The sequence below is a fragment of the Oncorhynchus masou genome, chromosome 27 (genome assembly GCF_036934945.1).
Source record: "Oncorhynchus masou masou isolate Uvic2021 chromosome 27, UVic_Omas_1.1, whole genome shotgun sequence".
Classification (NCBI taxonomy): Eukaryota; Metazoa; Chordata; class Actinopteri; order Salmoniformes; family Salmonidae; genus Oncorhynchus; species Oncorhynchus masou.
The window spans coordinates 46,075,116-46,098,244 of record NC_088238.1 but is presented as its reverse complement, the minus strand read 5'-3'; the positions used below and the strand labels follow the sequence as shown (position 1 = coordinate 46,098,244).

The window sequence follows — 23,129 nt, the reverse complement described above, 5'->3', positions numbered from 1 at the left end:
TTGATTCCAGAATGTCCATTTGGTGATGTTTCTCACTCTTGCAAAGTCACTGTGCATTTGCAATATGGTTAACTGGGCATTCACCATCACCAATTTGTCATGCTATAAAAATCGTTGGGTTCTGTCTCTATGGGCCGAGACGGTCACAATGCACCTAGTCTTGTGACTCTGGGACATTTCTAAATGTCGCCATTTTCGTAATGGTCAAAATGAATTGAAGTCATTGCAAATGTTCGAGGCTGTTTCTCGGTCCGAGAACCTTCTAGAGCGCCGTAACTCACCACGCACTATCGACCTGAGGTCTAGAACAGGATTCTAAAGTTTCGGAACTCTAGGTCTGACGGTTCTTTAAAAGTTCCAACAAGGTTAACTAATGCAGGGAGTGTTTGTCTCTACGCACCCCAATGGGTCCCTACTTCCAAGCTGTGTGTGTGATTTAGTTTTCCTTTGAAATTTTATGGGAAAAATGACTGATTTACAGTTCATGGGGGTTGCCTAATCACATATATGAAGTTTTGGAAAGATCTGATTTTTTTAACCCCTCGAAACAGCCCATGAGACACCAATTATGGCACTTCCGGTTGGCACAGGAAGCTATAACTCAACACACATCCTCATTGGGGTATTCTATTACAGAATCCTGAATTTTAAGTCTTTACCATTAAAACTGACTGATTTACACAGGGTTGAGTGCACTATGTCTATCAAACTGCAGGCAGGTTATGTGTATACACTTTTAGGGCGATTTTAACCACTTCCGGTTGGTCCAGGAAGCTTAGAATCGACACAGGTAGACCTTATAGTAGCCTGATGGACTGGTACCGAAGACAGGTTCATACAGCATTCATAACCCATATAGACTCCAGGTTGTATTTAGTGGAGCAGGCAATATATTCCTATGGGGAGAGAAGTCAATACAAACTGTTTTTATGTAAACACCTTCTTTTAACTGTGAAGGGTTAATGTCACACGGTCAAGGTTAGGCTTGCACAGATCGGGAGGACCTTAGGAACAGTCCTGTGTTTGAATTGTCCTTCTAAACCTAACGGTTCCGCCGCTGTCACCCAAAATCAAATGACGTACTGGTGCAGGCTTCATTTTGGGCCTATTTTTCTCATGGTCGCTGCGCTCAGACCGAGCGAGCTACGGTCAAGCGGGGCGCCTCATTGGACTCGGCACAGTCTGGACACTATGGTGATGCCATTTTTTGTGTTGATTTCAGAATGTCCATTTGGTAATGTTTTCTCACTCTTTCAAAGTCACTGTGCATTTGCAATATGGTGAACTGGGCATTCACCATCACCAATTTGTCATGCTATAAAAATCATGCAGGAATGCCAAATTGACTGGCCCGATGAACTCGGGATGGCTGAGCAGTGATTCTGGTACCTCTCCATCGCTCGTTTGGGTTGATTTCAGAATGTCACTTTTGGTGATGGTACCTCACTGTTAAAACATATTGCAAATGTTTTCTCACTTTTGCAAAGTCACTGAAAATTCGTGCAGGAATGCCAAATTGACTGGCCCGATGAACTCGGGATGGCTGGGCAGTGATTCTGGTACCTCTCCATCGCTCGTTAGGGTTGATTCCAGAATGTCCATTTGGTGATGTTTCTCACTCTTGCAAAGTCACTGTGCATTTGCAATATGGTTAACTGGGCATTCACCATCACCAATTTGTCATGCTATAAAAATCATGCAGGAATGCCAAATTGACTGGCCTGATGAACTCGGGATGGCTGGGCAGTGATACTGGTACCTTTCCATCGCTCGTTAGGGTTGATTTCAGAATGTCGCTTTTGGTGATGGTACCTCACCGCTAAAACATATTGCAAATGGACAAGAGTCACCTGCAAGTCACCGTCCATCAGTCAATTTGATATCATTCAAAGCTAACTATTGGAGGCACTGTCAGTCTCTACGCACCCCAATAATACGTCCCTCCATCCAAGTTGTGTATCTGTGTGATTTAGTTTTCCTTTGAATTTTAATGGGAAAAATGACTGATTTACAGTTCATGGGGTTGCCTAATCACACATATGAAGTTTTGGACAGATCTGATTTTTTTAACCCTTCCAAACAGCCCCTGAGACACCAATTATGGCACTTCCGGTTGACACAGGAAGCTATAAGTCAACACATATCCTCATTGGGCTATGCTTTTACAGAATCCTGAGTTTTAAGTCTTTACGTTAAGAATTGACTGATTTACACAGGGTTCAAGGCACTATGTCCATCAAATTGCAGGCAGGGTATGGATATACACTTTTAGGGTGATTTTAAGCACTTCCGGTTGGCCCAGGAAGCTTAGACACAGGTAGACCTTATAGTGGCCTGATGGACTGGTACCGAAGACAGGTTCATACAGCATTCATAACCCATATAGACTCCAGGTTGTATTTAGGGGAGCAGGCAATGTATTCCTATGGGGAGAGAAGTCAATGCAAACTGTTTTTATGTAAACACCTTCTTTTACCTGTGAAGGGTTAATGTCACACGGTCAAGGTTAGGCTTGCACAGATCGGGAGGACCTTAGGAACAGTCCTGTGTTTGAATTGTCCTTCTAAACCTAACGGTTCCGCCGCTGTCACCCAAAATCAAATGACGTTCTGGTGCAGGCTTCATATTGGGCCTACTTTTCTCATGGTCGCTGCGCTTAGACCGAGCGAGCTACGGTCAAGCGGGATAACTCGTTGAACTCGGCACGGCCTTGGGATTATGTTTATGCCATTGCCTGCTCTCTGTGTTTTTAAACACCGCGCTTTGTCACTCCATCCTTGCTGTGTGTGTGTGTGAGAGCTTTTCTTTGACATCTGTTGGGAGAAATGACTGATATTACAGTTCAGGAGGGTTGCCTAATCACATATGAAGTTTTGAAAAGATCTGACCTTTTTAACCCTTGGATACAGCCACTATGACACCATTTAAGGCACTTCCTGTTGGCACAGGAAGCTATAAATGAACTCATATCCTCATTGGGGTATGCCTTTACAGAATCCTGAGTTTTAAGTCTTTACGTTAAGAACTGAGTTATTTACGGAGGGTTTAGTGAGTGTGTGTTATTTCAGAAAATCATAGAAAATCACAGAAATGTCGCAGAGCTCCGCAGCACACTTTAAAAATATTCGTATGAACACCCTGCAACTGGATCTGTAACTGTTGAAAAAAAACACCTATATTTGAACATCACAAATCTGTCATCGTACGATTTCTCTTAAATGACGATAGATAAATGGCTGATTTTTTTTATTGACACCGGAGGCTCCTTGACTTTGACATGAAGTGAAAAAATCATTTCTCTATTTTCATTTTGGACCTTTAATCCCAGAAAAATGGCCATAACTCAAAAACCGTTGAGGCCTAGACGCCATCTTATCGGGGCCAACTGCCCATTATGCCAAACCTATGCTCACCAAGTTTCGGCTTCGAAATATTTTCAGTTTTCGAGATATGGCCCGTCGTGATTCATGATGTTTTGTCAAATTGCAATATGATTGCTTATGCCCTCTTGTGGGATTTTCCGGCATAGCGGAAAAATGACCAAAATTTGATTATTTTATAAAACGAAAACCGAATGTCCGACAAAGTTCATTTGATGACTTCCCGGTAGGTCTGGCCCTGCCGCTCGGCCCGACGCCGTCCCCGAATTTTAGAAATGTTTTCGGACGTCTAGTAAGGGACGGTACATTTGCAATATGGACTTTCTCACTAACCATACGGGAAATGTCGAAATGTTCCCTTAAGGTATGTAAGGGACATTAACAACACTCATACCTCCACAATCATTCCAGTATGGGTGTCAACCACAAGTGAGCAAGATCATGAAGTTCTTGTGTATGCACTTCTTGACACCCAGAGCGACACCACTTTTATCCTTGAAGAGACAACAAAGGCTCTCAATACAAGGAAGGACCCAGTCCAACTGAAACTTTCTACAATGGCTTCAAGGAATACCATTGTGCCCTGCCAGAAGCTGTCTGGTTTGCAGGTTAGAGGGTTTTACTTGGAGAAGAAAATCCCTCTGCCAACAACCTACTCGAGAGAGTTTATTCCTGCAAACAGAGATCATATTCCTACTCCAGAGACTGCAAGAGCATGGTCTCATCTTGAACACATTGCAGAGGAGATTGCTCCTCAACAGAGCTGTGATGTCGGTCTCTTAATTGGCTACAACTGCTCCCAGGCTCTCCTTCCAAGAGAAATTGTGTCTGGTAAGGGAAATCAGCCTTTCGCTCAGAGAACAGATCTTGGCTGGAGCATAGTCGGCGATGGAAATCCATGTATCGACTATGGCGACGCTATTGGAGTGAGTCATCGGGTTATCGTTAGACAGATGATGCCAAGCCTTCAATCTTCATCCAACCTCACAAATCAAGTACACTATGTTTGTAGAACACGTGTAAGAGAGGTAATCACAGCACTGGACATTATCAAGATGCTTGAATCTGACTTCAACGAGAGCGCTGCAGAAGAGGACCTCATATCTCAAGAGGATATCCAGTTCCTGACAAAAATGAAAGCGGGCATCAGACGCAAAGACAATGGACATTATGAGATGCCGCTGCCGTATAAGGAAGAAAGACCCAACCTGCCGAACAATAAAACATGTGCAGTTCACCGTCTCAAGTGCCTGGAAAGGAGGCTAAGGAGAAACAAACAGTACTACAAGGACTACACAGCATTCATGGAAGAGACCATAGCTTGTGGAGATTCTGAGAAGGTCTCCAAAGAGGAATTTAACAAGCATCCAGCATGGTACATCCCGCACCATGGGGTTTATCACCCACAAAAGCCTGGGAAGATACGAGTCGTCTTTGACTGCTCAGCTAAGTTTCGAGAGACGTCCTTGAATGACCATCTCCTTAGCGGTCCAGAGTTGACAAACACATTGCTGGGCGTCCTTTGTCGTTTTCGTAAGGGTCCAGTTGCAATCATGTGTGACGTAGAGCGCATTTTCCACCAGTTTCATGTGAAAGCAGAAGACCAAGATTATCTACGGTTCCTTTGGTGGGAGAACGGAGATCGAGAGTCTCAACCCTCAGTGTAACGTATGAAGGTCCACTTGTTCGGCGCAGCTTCATATCCTGGTTGCGCCAACTATGGTCTCAAACATCTTGCTGCCGAAGGACGAGGAAGCTTCAGCGAGAAGTCTATCCAGTTCATAGAAAGGAACTTTTATGTTGATGATGGGTTGACAAGCGTATCGTCTGAAGCTGAAGCGGCCCAGATGGTGAAAGAAGCAAGAGAGCTTTGCAGCATCGGCAAACTTCGGTTGCACAAGTTTATCTCTAACAGCAAGGAAGGTATAGCCATAATTCCCAAGGAAGAATGTGCCGAGGGTGCCAAAGACCTGGATATGGCTATGGGTGAACCACACATGGAGAGAGCGCTTGGTGTACTGTGGTGTGTCGCATCAGACGAGTTCCAGTTTAGAGTAGTTGTCAAGGAACGCCCACTCACAAGAAGAGGAGTGTTGTCTACAGTAGCCTCTGTATATGATCCACTTGGGTTTGTGGCACCCTTTGGCCTGGCAGGGAAGCAGATCTTGCAGCAGATGTGTCGTGACAAGATTGCCCGGGATGACCCCTTTCCAGATGACCTACGTTCCCAGTGGGAATTCTGGCTCCAAGGGCTACAAAACTTGTCTGAAGTAAGGATCCAACGAGGCTACTTGCCATCAAGTTTCAAGGAGGTGCAGAGTTATGAGCTCCATCACTTCTCCGACGCTAGTACCTCAGGTTATGGAGAGTGCTCATACCTCAGAACAATCAGCTCAGCAGGAGAAGTTCATTGCTCCCCAGTTATGGGGAAGTCGAGAGTCGCCCCTTCCAAGGTTACGACCATACCACGACTGGAACTTTCAGCAGCGGTGGTAGCTGTTCAAACAAGTGACATGCTCAAAAGCGAGCTAGAGATACAAGGTCTACAGGAATACTTCTGGACAGACTCGAATGTAGTTCTTGGCTACATCAACAATGAAGCCAGAAGATTCCACGTCTTTGTAGCTAACCGTATTCAACGCATTAAGCAAAGCACAGATCCCGAACAATGGAGATATGTGACCTCTGAAGAGAATCCTACGGATCATGCTTCCAGAGGTCTCACATCAGAACAGCTCATGGCTTCCAACTGGTTCACAGGTCCAGACTTTCTTTGACAAGAAGAACTTCCCAAAGGACAAGTCAAGGGGGAAGAATTCTTAGACAATGATCCAGAGCTGCAGAAATCCCTGGTCCATGATACCCAGGCAAAGGAAGAAAGATCCTTACTAGATCACCTTCACATGTTCTCAGACTGGGCAAGAGTGGTAAAAGCTATTGCCAGGCTCAAACGACGTGTCAAGGAAGCCATGGGCTTAAAATTGAGGTCCAGTGAAGCTTCAAGCATAGAAGAAAGGAGAGAGGCAGAGCTCAAAATTATAAAGATGGTTCAAGAAGCAGCCTTCTCCCATGAGATACACAACCTTAGGCATCAGAAAGACATCAAGACCAAAGATAAAGCAAGCAAGTTGCATTTCTGGATGAGCAAGGTATCCTCAGGGTGGGAGGTCGCTTGGCTCATGCAACTCTTCATTCCCATGTGAAGCATCTTGCAATCCTGCCAAGAGATAGTGCTTGACGAGCAGCACTGACAAGTGGCTATCATGAAAGAGTACGACACCAATGACGTGGAATGACTATCAATGAGCTGCGATCCAACGGTATATGGATCCAAGGATGCAGCAATGCAGTTTTACAAATGTGTGAAATGCAGAAAATTCAGAAGATGTACAGAAGGGCAAAGGATGGCAGATATTCCGAAGGAACGCATGGAGACCGCGCCTCCCTTCACATACTGCGGGATGGACTGCTTTGGACCTTTCTATGCCAAGGACGGAAGAAGAGAGTTAAAGCGTTATGGGCTCCTACTCACTTGCATGGGCTCTCGAGCAGTTCACATTGAAATGCTTGATGACTTAACCACCGAAGCTTTTATCAATTCCCTGCATTCATTTATACGTGGTAATGTTCGTCAAATCAGACGTGATCAAGGCAGCAACTTAATTGGTGCAAGAAGCGAGTTTGTGGACGCCCTGAAAGAAATGGATCAAACAGGACTGAAGGAACTTGGATGCGAGTTTATCATGAACACCCCATCTTTAAGTCACATGGGTGGTGTTTGGGAAAGACAAATCCGAACGATACGAAGTGTCTTAACATCCATTCTTGATCAGTCAGACGTACCTTTCTCTATGAAGTCATGGCGATTTTAAATAGTAGACTCCTAACTACGGAATATCTGAATGATCCATTAGGTCCAGAACCTCTCACGCCAAATCATATCTTGACAATGAAGTCTACAGTTATCTTACCGCCACCTGGACAGTTCATCAAGGAAGATCTTTATCTCCGCAAGAGATGGCGCAGAGTACAATTCTTAGCCAATGAATTCTGGACAAGGTGGAAGAAAGAGTACCTCCAACACAGACAGAAATGGAATAAAGACAGAAGAAACGCAAGGATTAATGACATTGTCATCTTGCAAGATGATATTGTACCACGCAACCAGTGGAAATTGGCAAACATTACAGAAGTGTACCCGGGACAGGATGGATGGGTGGGAAGATTCAAGTTACTGATCAGCGACTCAACCCTGGATGAGAGAGGTAAACGCATCACCAAACCCACCTATCTGGAGAGGCCCGTCCATAAGACAGTCACCCTCCTGGAAGCCGATCAAGAAACATGCAGACCCCTTTCACAGAAATCACCGGTGATTGGTGGGAGTGTAACTGATAGTTAACCTGTCAGTTTATGTTGTTGTCCTTTGCTTGAATTGTTTACGTGTCCGCTGTGTGGGGGAAATGATAAGACAAGCGGAAAAACATAGCTAATACTGTTGTAACGGGATCCTTATTGTAGCAACACACTTTTGGAAGGAAGGCAATCCCGCACTGTGTTAGCCAAGTTTTCATGTCATCGGGTGTAGTTCATAAAGGTTGAAGCGTGTATGTTAGGATGGTAACGTTATAATAATTAAGGATTAAGTGTGAATTAATGCCAGGAATAATACATGTGAAGTTTGATTCCTCCCTTCTGTAATAAGCAGCCAATGAGGTATTTTACCATTATTCATGTGTTTAATCTGATACTGTTATAGCACCGGCTAAACTATTTATGTATGTAAGCACTTCAGAGTTATACCAAGCTAATATGTCACTCGTAAGATAAGGAGGATGTAAGAGTGTGCTTTACTGTCTTTTTCATTTACTTTATAGTTCTCACTGAAGGTGATAATTCTGACTAAATCTACAGGATAAAGCCGCCAGTTAAAATCAAGGAGCGGTTGTGCTCGTGGTTACTGGAGGGAGCTACACTACTCCCTTCACAAAACAGCGCAAACTGGCTACAACCAGAATAGAAACAGGAGTGGGAGGCCCAGGTGCACAACTGAGCAAGAGGACAAGTACAGTACATTAGAGTGTATAGTTTGAGAAACAGACACCTCACAAGTCCTCAACTGGCAGCTTCATTAAATAGTACCCGCAAAACACCAGTCTCAACAGTGAAGAGGCGACTCCGGGATGCTGTCCTTCTAGGCAGAGTTCTTCTGTCCAGTGTCTGTGATCTTTTGCCCATCTTAATCTTTTCTTTTTATTGGCCAGTCTGAGATATGGCTTTTCCTTTGAAACTCTGCCAAGAAGGACAGTATCCCGGAGTGGGGTCAAATTGCCGTAGAAAAAATGCAATTGTGTTCGTTGTCCGTAGCTTATGCCGCCCATACCATAACCCCACCGCCACCATGGGCACTCGGTTCACAACGTTAACATCAGCAAACCACTCGCCCACACAACGCCTTACTCATGGTCTGTGGTTGTGAGGCCGGATGGATGCGGCTTATGGTAGAGAAAGGAACATTCAATTCTCTGGCAACAGCTCTGGTGGACATTCTTGCAGTCAGCATGCCAATTGCACTCACCTTCAAATCTGTGGCATTGTGTTGTGTGACGAATTTTAGAGTGGCCTTTCATTATCCCCAGCACAAGGTATACCTGTGTAATGATCATGCTGTTTAATCAGCTTCTTGATATGCCACAGCTGTCAATTGGATGGATTATCTTGGCAAAGGAGAAATGCTCACTAACAGGGATGTAAACAAATTTGTGCACAAAGTTTGATAGAAATACGCTTTTTGTTCGTATGGAAAATGTCTGGGATCTTTTATTTCTGCTCATGAAACATGGAACCAACACTTTACATGATCCTTTTATATTGTTATTCAGTGATGGAAAACACATCCTAAGAAAGGGGGAAGGAGAGGAGATGAGGAGACGAATCCACTTCAGACTATTTAGCTGCGCCCCTAGGCTCTGGCAAGATGACCAACCATGTGACCCAATTAGCTAATGAATTACCGCAATCACAGCACCACCCTATATAAAAGTGCCAGAGAACATGCTACTTATCAACTGTTGTTTTTTTTGTTGTTGTTTTTTTGTGTCTAGGATACTGTCAGTACGTGGTAGTTGATGGTGTGTTAACTAGCAGGTGTAGTTTACTAGCTGTTACTGGCTAGGGTTAGACACTTCTACGGAGCAATGGCTTTTGGGTGTTGGTTGGGCTAAGTTTGGTGGTGGGCTTAAATGTTTTGAATAAGTGTTTTGATGCTGGCAACCTTTATTGACCTGTGCTATTGTTTTTCTTACAGAGTATTTGTACTCCTGTCCGTATGGCCTAGTGTAAGATGTTCTGACCTTCCAAGAGGTAAGAAACTTAAATTGGGTCAGATGAGCCTTTTATGCAAGCTATAGAACACTGGTATGAATTGTTGGTCAGAATCATATAGCTTCCACCCTTCAGATTCTTATCTTGTGTCTATATAGGGGCCATTGAGACTGTGTGTCGGGATCGATACCTGTTGGTAACAACCCAACTCTCATTCGCTGGGAACGAACCTCGCTATGAGGCGGTTGGTAAGTAGGCTTTTAATCTTAATTCTGATGCAAAATGGGCCTGAAACCAGGTTTGGTCAGCTTATGAACTTGGCATCTTAACATGTCTTGGCCAGGGTTTGGTAGCTGGTGCTGACAGCACGACTGCAGTATATTGCAGTCTCTCACTGTGCTGTTGGACCACTTAGGAAGAAATACAATTTCAACTTAATGACATATTCAAATTATTTGATCCGATCCTTTTCCCCATCTAGATGCTGATGGCGTTCACCCCATCACTAAGCAGTATGGGTCAGAGTGTGGCTACATGTTCAGTATCCTCCCTCTGCCTGGCCATGCTGAACTCAGAGCCTCCTACTTCTCCTGCCACACTGACAACCAGGTTCATATATTTTCTGTGCTTTGGGGACTTTTCAAAGCGACAACCCATGGGTACACTGGTTAAATCAACATTTCAATTACATTGAACCAGCTGTGAGGAGAACTATATGGAGGTACTAATACATGGCTCTAGACTGTGCATCCAGGGTTGTATTTGTGCTGATGCCGGCCTAGACTATCCTTAACCTTTTTTATAGGAGTATGGTCTGTTATATTCCCCTGTAGGTGTCGGTGAGGAGTGAAGTGTCTGGTCTACCTGGTACAGAAGCAGATGCCTGGACTGCTGCCCTTGCTCAAGTAAGCTAAAGGCTATTTGGCAAATTCTCAATTTGATGAGCTCCACCAGTTTGTCCCCAATAACACCATGTATGCCCTGTCTCTTGTTCCTCATCAGGCCCACAGCTCTGCCATGTCGACCTGGCAGGTGATGTTCCAGCAGGAGGGGCAGCAGCTGACTCCCATGTCCCCTTCAGAGGCTCGGGAGCTGGGCTACGTGTTCTACCTCACCCAGGGGAGGCTAGTGTTCCGTTCACCCTACACGCCAGGTTCTGTCATGGGGTCTGTCACCATGGTGAGGATTTAAATTGATGCAGTTATCTTGGGTATGTCTCAATGCTGGCACGAGGCTTTCCCATCTCAAATTACATTAAATGCCTTGATGGGTAGGATCTCTTAAAATATAACTTGTTTAGGCTGGAATACTGGATTTATTTACATTGCTTTTCAGTTGTCTTCATACTGTATTGTTGGCAGGTACCAAATCATTATCTAATTCCAGGTGAATGGTACGTTGGTTGAGGTGGTCTATCTGACACTAGTCTCCAGGCAGAGATGGATGGTCATCATGGTGAACTTGGTGGTTGCTTGCAGCACTGGTAAGTTTCAGTGACCTATCAGCCGTGACCATTCAAGGTTCAAAGGGCTAGATGGGCTAAACAATTGTGACGGCTCAATCTAGTGACTATGTTCATCTGCACCTGATCACTGCACTGATTGATCACTAAACCAGGAAGTGTTCATCAGTCTTAACCTTTCTATGTATAACCTATTTCCAGATGAAGGAATGTATGATGGGGCGGGGCTGGTCTGGCAGACCCCCACTCTGCTGTCCCCGCTGGTCTCTGGCCTCTCTGGGTTGGAGAGCAGCAAGATCTCAATGGGGGTGGATGGTCAGCTCCTGGATGAGCCCATCACAGCAGAGCGAGGCTACAGCCTGGACATCAGTGACACCACTGTCCAGATCAGCATCCCCTTCAATGCTGCCGGAGGATACAGAAAAGTCAGTAGCATACTAGGCCGGCATCTGACCATTCACATGGAGACTCTTACCTTTTATTCTGATCCAGAGAAGCTGCAATTGGCTTCAGTCACTCATGTCCTCTGTACACCTTGAATATTCTACTTTCTACCATATAACCTAATTGCAGATGCTTCATAATGGTTTCAACTCTTCCAGAGCTTTGTGATGGACAACATGTACCATGAGTTCTATGTGGTCCGTCTCTACTATGAACAAATCTTCATGGATGACAGTGGTGTGGAGACCAGACTCCGCCTCCACAGGCCCATGAACACACCCCCTCTGATCCAGCACCTCTCCATGATTTACTGTAGGAGTTCTACTAGCCAATCCGAAGTGGGTCTTCAGCTCCATGGTCATGATTGCTAATGACCCTGTTATCCTTCTCCCACCACAGAAACAGTCCTTGAGGATCGTGTGTTTACTGTTTACCTGGGAAACCTCCACTACAATGTTGACCTGGTGGCTGTGAAGCTCAATGGTCACAACTTCACCATACTAGAGGTGAATAAAAGTGGCCTTGTCATAACCATGGTCCCCCAGCCCAATAGTAACCTTCATGCCTACATTCTCAGGGTGCCATTTGATGCGGTTATTCACAAGCTGGTAATGATGCAATGATATTAGCTACTGTGGTCTCGGTTTTTCCTCAACATTGGAGAAGAGGGGTTTCCTGGCCTCAACTTTCTCCAATGGTTTTAAGAGGTGAATTGAAGGCTCTTGTACTGTTTCTTAATTGGTGTTGTGTTCCTGTCCATAGTACCTGTGGGAGCAAATATAACACATAGACAAATGCATAAGATGTATAGAATAGCTGAACACTAAAAACAGACCACATGAAGAGAAGGACACATAGGTGACAGAATAGCTGGACATACCAAGGCCAGAGGGATATACAAAGGAGGGGGTCAGTCAAATGACTAACTGATGACCAATAGACATAGTTCGCATATTTTTAGGACGTAGAGACGCTGGAAACTGAGACACAGTCTGCTGATCTTAGATAATACACAAACAAAAGAATGCTTTTAGCTAAGTGCAGGAACAAAGCAAGGGTCTTGTCATCATTATAATCTGACGGAAAGCAGGTATGGGCATTATTGAGCTGAACAAGCGGGATGCACGGATTGGAATGTAACTTCATTTGCATGTGGGATGGGCTCATATGCAATATGTGGATAAATACTGGAGCCAGGGCTCTGGAAAGCGGAGTGTGTTCCGCGGACCATCCCGGCTTGCTATACTTTTGTATTAAAGCCGAATTGATTTCACAAGTTCTGTAATGCGTTGTATTTGATCCGATTTTCCACGACAAATTGGCGAGCTTACCCAGGAGGGTCAGGGACTGAAAAACGTTCTTGGCTGTCGGCAGGATCTTTGGAGCAATCTGGCAAAATAAGGGTGGCCGCCCGACTTTTACCTCTTACATCTATGGGGGCGCTATTTCATTTTTGGATGAAAACGTTCCCGTTTTAAACAAGATATTTTGTCACAAAAAGATGCTCGACTATGCATATAATTGATACCATTCGAAAGAAAACACTCTGACGTGTCCAGAAATACCAAGATATTCTCTGTGCGTGCCCTAAAACGTGAGCTTCAGGCAAAACCAAGATGAGATGGCATCCAGGAAATGACAAGGATTTTTGAGGCTCTGTTTTCCATTGTCTCCTTATATGGCTGTGAATGCGAGAGGAGTGAGTCAACCCTTTCTGTCGTTTCCCCAAGGTGTCTGCAGCATTGTGACGTATTTGTGGGCAGATCATTGGAAGATTGACCATAAGAGACCACATTTACCAGGTGTCCGCCCGGTGTCCTGCGCCGAAATTGGTGCGCAAAAGTCACCTGCCAGTATTTTTCCATGCGATACAGAGGGGAAAGCAAGCTTCCACGAACTGCATATCAATGAAGAGATATGTGAAAAAACACCTTGAGGATTGATTCCAAACAACGTTTGCCATGTTTCGGTCGATATTATGTAGTTAATCCGGAAAAAGTTTTACGTTGTAGGTGACTGAATTTTCGGTTCGTTTCGGTAGCCAGAATCAATGTAGAAAACGGAACGATTTCTCCTACACACAGACGCTTTCAGGAAAAACTGCGCATTTGGTATGTAACTGAGAGTCTCCTCATTGAAAACATCAGAAGCTCTTCAAAGGTAAATGATTTTATTTATTTGGTTATCTGGTTTTTGTGAAAATGTTGCGTGCTAAATGCTACTCAAAATGCTATGCTAGCTTTGCATACTCTTACACAAATTAGTCAATTTCTATGGTTCAAAAGCATATTTTGAAAATCTGAGATGACAGTGTCGTTAAGAAAAGGCTAAGCTTGAGAGCAGACACATTATTTTCATTTTATTTGTGATTTTCAGAAATCGTTAACGTTGCGTTATGCTAATGAGCCTGAGGCTTTAGTCACAAACCCGGATCCGGGATGGGGAGTTTCAAGAAGTTAAACAAGGTAAGACAAATGGTTGAAATGTTTGCGTAAGATTGCTTCAAAAATCCTGCCTCAAGCAAGGGGGATGTCAAGTAGGTCTCTCTCTCAAATTTCCTAAAAACTATAGAAATGAAAGAACCTTTGAATTCAATGAATTGCATGCATGTGTGTAAACTTGGGAATTGTATAGCAAATACGAATGTGCATGCATGTCTAGTGAGTAAGTAGGCGGGGGATGTGAACTTCGCTGGCGTCGGGTGTTTGAACGGAGGGAGCGGGCATTTGCTGTGGTCGGACTGCTCGAACTGACCTATGTGTCTGGTTTGATTGAGGGAGTTGTTCCGTCTGATTCTGCTTGGCCGGGCTCGACCGTTTCAGGATCTGTTTTGAGATGTGCGTAAACACAGCTCATTCAACCTGAGCGAGCGACCCGTGTCGGGAGCGTGATTCGGGCTGCCCCCTCGTTGAGCCATTCATATTGGGGACTTTTCGTGTGAGCTGACTGGGGTGACTTTTGCGCTCTCTGGCTGAACAGCTGGGGTTGGGAGTAGGGAGAGCGGTAGCCACGGTTATTTCCCTATGAAAGAGGTCTGAAACGGACGGATATTTGGAACACAGGAAGAACGCATGCCTGATTGTGGGACGTTAAGTTTAAACTGTATGTTGTTTTTAGGTAAAAATAAAATGAATGAAAATAAATGAATGAATGAGAAGAATGCTGTAATATAATTCTGTGTGAGGATAGAACCGTAGACAGGCTGGGGCTGCGGCTTTTGTGGCGCGATGGGTAACGACGCTTGGTGTGTGACTGTTGCAGAAGGTCCCTGGTTCGCGCCCGGGTATGGGCGAGGGGACGGTTTAAAATTATACTGTTACATTGATGCTGTTGACCCGGATCACTGGTTGCTGCGGAAAAGGAGGTATTAAGTGAAAGTTAATTAACATTCCATCATCAGAAATACTGTTATGATCGGGGACAGATGATTCTGCTTGCCCTTACAAACGTGCGAGTGCTTTACAAAGCTATAGAAAATATCTGAGCGTAAGAAGTTGCAGAATTGGAGATAAGTAAGGGGGAAAATGAGTAAGATGACACTGGAATGCGGTAGCAGAGAACGCCGATATACAGGACTTTGCGCCCTTTTCAAAAGAACAACAACTAGTCATTTTGAATTTATTAAGAATGGAATTTTCACCAAGCGGTGTATAGAATCTGATCGATCAATAAGTGGTTCATAGAGTACAGTTTATATGTGATAAAATACATTTTACCGAACTTCTAGTAAGGATACCGATGTGATTTACAAATAGCCCCACTTGGAATCATTTTGCACGGAAACAACAGTTTCAGTGGCGATAAAATACGTGGAGAAGTTGTTATTAGCGTCAAAAGACGGAAAATAAACGTATATGAGAAATCGCAAACGTGGTAAAATTAGTTAGAAGAAAAGCAAATTGTAATATGGGTAAGATACCGATAACCGACCAGGAAGAAACTAGGCGTTCTGTGCATGGCTAAAACTTTTATCGCATGCTCAGGAAAAGTAAGGGGATTTTAGTATATGTAACATCATTAGCTTGTTGAATTAAAAGGTAGCATTATGAATGTTAACGAAATGTACATTTCTTTTCCAGAAAATAAGGGCTACATTTTCTCTGGTAAAAATGTCATTGGAGACCGTGGTACTGAGGAACGCAGTTAGAGATATTCGGCCACTTTTTAAAAAAGTCTTAGTATCTGGATAAGGCTATAACTGGAGTTCTGGATAAGTGAGGCCAGCTCATGTGTATTCTTGTCCTATATGCGAGAGTGGATTTCCTTTGGAGGGGTTTTTGTTCAGTTCAGTTTCAAATTGGGTAAATGTTTTTGAAAATATATTTAAGTTGTTTCTAAAGAAAAGAGAGTGGAAACATTTTAATGGTGTCAAATGCCCTGATCCTAAGAATTTCCCGTGAAGACTGATCAACTTCACTAGAAATTGTTGGAACAGGTGGGAGTTAATTATAAAATGATTGAGAAACACCAGTCTCTATTCAAAGTGTACCATCACTTTAAAATTCTATTATTTTTTGAATTGACTAGTTATTCAAATTGGTTTATTTTAATTTTAACATGGGTTCATAGGAGAAATGATCAGTTCCCTGGGGTTATGGTCTTTGGGTAAATCCTAACTGAGGGAAAAGTTTGAGCGTTTAAATTAGGGCTATTTTCTGTTGTCCAGATAACTGTAAAATGGGTCTATTTGCGGAGAATCTCAGTCAGGTCCATAGCATTGCTGGTACAGTGGTGAGCGTAGCAGTCTTACAAAATGCGATCAAGGGTTCGGTTCCCAGCCGAGGCGTTAATTAAAAATATATATATATCTGAGTTCTTGGTGGTAATTAAATTGTTTTGCAGAGAAAGTTATAGTTATCGTCACTAGTAAAAGTTATAGTCGCGAGTATTGGTATAAGATATAAACTGAATGTATTAAATAGTTTGTTTGGTTCAAATTGAAAGACTAATTCATTCAACTTAAAATAAGGGTGAAGCGATGTCTGTTCACTAAATTATCTGTTGGGAATAATATATTGGGAATAGAGTCGTAATTAAAATGCTAAATCAAAGACGAGACAGTAACTAAAATCAAATGAATTCTGAATAATAACGGGGAAATAATTACGATTTGTGCCCATCGAAATGTTCTTATAAATTTAGCGAATTGGGAGATGAGAAATGTTGATTGATGTTGTAAACTCTAATTCAGGATTCAACAGATGTGATAAATTAGGGTTGGTTCATCGAACCCGAAATACTGTTGCTGTCGACAGCCAACAATTCATTGAAAATCGTTGCGAATTGAGTCGAGGTTGAGCGCTTGTTGATGACATCACTCGCGAGGCTTTCGTCGCCACGGAAATGATGTCGTGACTGGGGGTAACGGAGAAAATGGTTTGTGTCTTTTAGAAGGAAAATGCGTGCATTATTGTTGAGTCACTTTTCAGAAGTTGATCAAAATGTCGAAATACATTTTTAAAAGGAGTATGTAAGTCGTCAGGAAAGATGCTAAAAACTAGCAGCTCATTTGCTAGCTGGGTATCGTTGATTTGTGGCGTTTATCTGGACTGTAATTAGGCCATGAGAAAGGGAGATTGAATGTCTGAATGGTAAAACATCGTGATAATGGATTCTGATGGTTATTGATTCCTGGTTTGATTGTTTATGTAACACCAGTGAATTTGAGCACTGTTTCCATTATGTGGAACAATGTTAGGGTATTAATGTTGAAAAGCAACCTCTATAATAAAACATAATTGTATATGTTTCGGGAAACTAGCTAGGTTGAATTTGGTTATTTGAGCTTTTCCCTTGATACGTGGACATATGTAACAGGGGCAAGTTGTATTTCTGGAGGAACACGCAGAGGGTGTTTTGTTTTATTGAGATGTAAACGTGAGTTTGAGTAATTTCATCATCTGAAGCGTTATAGTAGTGAGTTTTTTTGTATGTTTTTGTACATTTAGGACTATTTGTTTTGGTGCAAAGGTATTTTAAAGAGGCACGCTCAACTATGGAATTTTATGAGTTTTTATTTTATGAGTTTTAAATTACACAAGTGAATTTTGATTTTAAGGATAAAGGGTTCTTTAATATGTCTAATGTAGTATAGAACTTGACTATAAAAGGGTGAGTTGACTTATTGACCTTATCATGACTGTCTTCTGAGGTCTGATCAGCCTCAGGGGAGAGTCATTGGAATGTCATATTGAGTTACTAGTTAAGGTAACTAGTTTTAAGGTAAATTCATTATAATGGAGTTTTGGTTAGGGGTTTGGAATTATTGTTTGAATCACTGAAGAGAAAGTGTTTCAGGATTCTGATTTACAATATTAGCTGTGAAGTTTTTGAATGGGCTATTAATGATTTGGTATTGTAACAGAGAGAAAAACATCCTATTTATCATTGAGAATAAATAGGGGAAGATGAGATACATTGAGGTTTGGATAGGAGATATATTAAGCCAATAGGGCAGGGAATTACATAGAAAAATTACTTTCAGTTCTTAGGGGTGATAAATTACTGTAGATAAGGTATTCCACACTTTGCAACATATATTAAATTCATGTTATTGTCAGATAGAATACTGAGGGTCCCTGAAGGAAAGAGCTTGTTAGTGTAGGACGGATTTTGATATGATTAGCATTTGTTTTGAATTTGTTTGATTATTAGGAGTTTTTTAAATAGTATTAAATTTAACAGGAATATAGGACATCTGTGGTGATTTAGGATTATTGTTAGGATTAAGATATGATTAGATTAGAAATGTAAGGACTTGAGAGAGTGCCACACATAGACATGTTTTCAATGATTTTAGATAAAGTCAAACTGTTAGAAGCTTAGTGGTATTTGAGAGATATGCGAGAAAAGGGTTATCGGTAAAAATATATATTTAAGAAAATATATAAGTAGCACAGATAGTTCTTAAAGTAGATAACAAACTTGACAGAGTATTGGTACAGGATTGACATAAATGGATGCCCAAGGGAAAATTGGACATGTGGAAAATGAAAGGGGCTCCTACATGATGATGTCAGACATAAGGATAATTTACTAATCTTACCTAAGTCATTGTTTAAGAGTAGGCAAGGTTGTTACCTGGCCAGAGCCAGGTAACAAAGGGGGGATGGGTAAACAGTGTTCTAGGATAGGATGTGACCTACGGGATAATTAACAGATAAGGAAGGACAGTTGGTCTTGTAAAAATATAGGGACAATTCTAAAAGTAAATAGAACATTACACACACCTAGATTATGGTAAAATAAATAAGTAGTGGCAGTTTGAATACTAGAGCAAAAGTTTAAGAAGCTTAGGACTTAGTTTTGTTAGGATTGGATATTCTTTCAACTGAAAAACACTTGACTGATGACATGTTGTTCTTACAGCAGGTGTTGTAGGGACCATAATTTGGCTATCATTATGAATATTTTTGTGGCAAGAGGCCAGGTATTTGAGACAGAATGTTTACATTACAGAATGTTTACATAGGGCTGTTATTTAAAAAAAATTAAGATTTAGTGATCCTGCTATAAGAAGAAAGTCTGTTGTCAGGAAATAACCCATGTGTTAGTGTGTATGTCCCCAGGAAAAGACAGCACATAAGACGCCAGATTGAAGGGCATGGGCTGAATTCTGGAGACTGAGTGTACATCAACATACACCAGGCTGGGGATATATCTCTCACAGCACCTGCAGTGGTAAAGATCGTCATGTCTCTCTTTGATGGGTGCATAAGTTTCACAAGAAGTAAGGTCCAGCTGAATAATGGGTGAGCTTGAAAACACACACACGAGAGAGAGAGAGAGATGAAAAATGTATGTTAGGGTAGTTGTACTCTAAACCACATGTTGAACGCTTGATGTGAAAGCCCATTCAGTGTTGAATTACTTCAATAAGAAATAATGCTGATTAAGGTTATGCACATGCTTATCAGGTGAAATAGAGCAGATGGGGAACTGAGTAAAAAAAAAACAAAGACATGATTTGGGAACACCTCTCAGAACCTGCGGCCGAAAGGGGAAGACTGGATAAAAGCACGAGGAAGCTAATTAGGGCTTCTATTTTTGTGGAGTCCAGCAGAAAAGTATCCTGGAGGCATAGAGTCAGGTGAAGAGAGAGTGGGAATTGTCATGGTCTTAGATTTCAGTATTCATGAATACAGTCATGCATAACACATAATATTATCAATACTGTTATGTTTTGTCCTTTGTTTTCCAAGTCTTATGTTTAGGAAACCAGATGGAGAAGGGTTCGCCAGCTTCAGCTGGAATGTCAGTTTGTGTGATGAGTGATGGAAGTAAGAGAATGTATGGTGTAGTCATAGAACAGAGGCCATAAGTCTAAGTTTGAATGCCCCACAGAAATAAGGCAGAAACCTGAACCAGGACGAGAGGTTCCACATCTGATGATCCAAGGGGACCAGAAGGATCTCTCCCAGTGATAACAGGGGATCGAGTCTACGTTCGAGTGTTCCGAAGGAAGTGGGATCAGCCGATGAGAGAAGGACCCTACGAGGTGGCAACGGCCACAAACATGGCCGTCCAAGTGAAAGGAAGCAAGACGTGGTATCATCTAAATCACTGCACCCGAGTCCTGACAGAGAGAAGGATACAATCATACAGAGATGAGGACACAGAGGATGCTGATTCACCAGGTGGGAGCCCGGATGGAGAAGGAGCAGCGGAGACTATCAAAACGCCAGAGAGGAATCAAGAAAATGGCAGACCAGCTACAAGCCAAGATACGACGAGTGCGCCAACTAACGCACCCAGAAGAAGCACCAGGGGAAAAGAGCCTGAAAAGAAAAGAGAAACAACCAAAGCCTCCTCCAGGATGGGCAGAAAGCCCAGAAGTGGGGGAGGGGGTAACATGTCTACTACTCCTGATGATATACTTGTTGGGGCAGACTCTGTAGACGGAAGCCCTTTACAGTTGTACCTCGAGGTATCACCTAAAGAATGTGAACATCTCTTCCCAGAAATGAACGCCTTCCCAGATGGAAGCCCAGTTCGGCCTGAGGAGGGAACAACAGGCGAAGAGAGTGGAGGAGAAACCTCATCAGGAACAACAAGTGAAGAAAGTGGAGGAGAAGCCTTACCAAGAGCAGGAGGAGAAATCTTACAAGATGAAAGGAATGGGGATTTCCCCACAATTGACTTTTCAGCCCTTACCTGGTGTCCATAATGAACAATTGAAATTAGGACCACAAAAGGACAGTTTCTGTATGGAAGAAGAAACCTGTACTGAAGGAGCCACTCTGTGGATGGACGCATCATATAACAAAGGGAGAAGTTGTTTGGGACCCCAAAGGATGAGACCTGACATTAATCAAATGTGGGGAAGAGTGGGTGCTCACCATGAATCAGATTGAACCAGTTGAAGGTGAAATAACGAGAACAAGATTGACTGAAGGGGGTAGCTCCTCAGTCATTCAGAATTGGTCTTACGCCAATACCTAAACAGGAAGAGCCTGTGGTAGCTAGAAAGCATCAGAACCAGGAGGGTTCTTTACTGACATTTGGATTTTTTTAATATATTTTTTTACAAACTCTAATGACTCACCTCAAGACAAGAACATTGCGAAGATGATTGACATAGACATATCAGAATCTGAACCATTCAAGGATACCACACGAGAAGAAGTAGTGACGGATGAGTGGTACAAATGGGCGAAGTATACGGCGAACAAACACAGAATGGACAATTTGTATATTGTGTAGTAAATCACCTTTGTCGGATCTCATAATAGTCCCTGAACCAGCATCATTTAAAAACTGTGTAACTTGGAAAAATGTTCATTGTACCAAGACAAAGTATTCTATTCCCTTGTGTGATATAGAATGTATGATTGCTCAGGGGAGCACTCGAGGCAGAACTGTGTTGAACGACACTGGGTTGGGTGACAAGGATTGTGCTGTCTATAACATCATAATTTAATTAAATGGGCCTTTGTTAGATGGAAACACTGTGATTAAAGGTAAATATGAATGTTTTTACAGCCACAACACCGAAAGGATTAATGTAGGAAACAACACTGTAGAATGTGATACTATTTGGGTATTAGAGACTGCAGGGGTTAGTAGAAATGTTGATACAGGCTACCAGTAAAATGTCTTGGCAAAATAGACAGGCTCTCAATTGGCTTTTGGCAGAGAAGGGTGGTGTTTGTGTTGTGTTTGGGGATGATTGTTGCACCTTTATTCCCAATAACACTGCGCCTAGTGGATCCTTTGCTGTCGCTATGACTAAACTTAAAGGTTTACGAGCAGAGGTTAAGGTAAATGCTGGGTTTGACTCTCATGTTTGGGATTGGTTGGATTTAGCATTGGGGAAATGGGGAGCTATGTTTGCTAAGATGGCAATTATGCTGGGGGGGGGGTTATTGGTTCTGGGTATTGTGTTTTACCCTTGGTAAAATCATTTGTGGTCCAGACAACGGTTAAACAGGTGTCAATGAGTAGATCTGACCCTCCGGTGATAGTTAATCCTGTGCCGGGTAGTCCAGGCCACTATACTGATGTGAATGGACAGTTATGCAATGTGGTTGGTGGACCCCTTGACTGCCCCTTTGGTAATCCAAACTGCCTGTATGGAGTGGTCCCTGGAGGTGGTTACGCTTACCATGGTTTTCATAGGGATGATTTACCTAATATATATATATATATATATATATATATATATATATATATATATATATGTGTGTGTGTGTGTATATATATATATATATATATATATATATATATATATATATATATATATATGTATATGTATATATATATACACTGCCATTCTGAATTTATAAGAAGGTCTACTGATACATATCTACAAAAAGGGTATTTTCCATAGTAAATACAGGGGTACTATGTATGGTTTTAATATCTATTTTTTGCTTATGGCCTTGTGTTAGTGTATGTTTTGTTGAATATTTTTATAGGTATGTCGATGAATATCTGATTTCTTTTAATGAAAAAGCTAGTTTTGCCTTCTACATATTAGGATAATTTCGAAACACATATAGGTAACAGTGGGATGTCCCGGTTACAAGGGTTTACGGACCATGTCCTTAGTCTTCTAACAGAGGTTGGTATCATGTTTGTTGGAGAGGTGTCTGAGAGGGAGGATCATGTTGACGGCTTAAATTTAGAATGATGTTGTGTCAATTTTATTTTGTGGTAATTTCTTTCTTTTTCACATAACTGAGATAGCCTCAGGCAAGGCTATGTATTTCCATGCTGATGCTTCAACAAAATGTAATGTATTGTTTTTATTGTTTCTATACTTAACTAGATCTTTTACTCTTATGGAATACTAGAGATGTTTGGTCTAGTTGTTTTTTTTCAATGTTTCTAATTGGATCTTTTACTCCTATTTGGTATTATGAAATACTGGAGATGTTTGGTCCAGTTGGTTTATATATTTTACTCTGTTTTTATGTTTTATTGTCTATCACAGGTATTCTCATTCACCATCCTATGGTTATATTTGTATTATTATGGGGCTAGGAAGCCCCAGAGGGGGGATTGTGGGAGCAAATATA

General features: G+C 42.2%; 1 protein-coding gene across 1 annotated transcript in view; it reads right to left on the bottom strand.

The window, feature by feature from the left end:
- Positions 1-12,344: 12,344 nt before the first annotated feature.
- The window catches only part of zpax4 (zona pellucida protein AX 4), a 29,066-nt gene continuing 18,281 nt past the window's right edge, over positions 12,345-23,129 (bottom strand). Inside the window, exon 17 of the mRNA XM_064939132.1 lies at positions 12,345-12,375. Within this exon, the coding sequence (XP_064795204.1) occupies positions 12,345-12,375 (31 nt within the window). The remainder of the gene's footprint in view (positions 12,376-23,129) is intronic.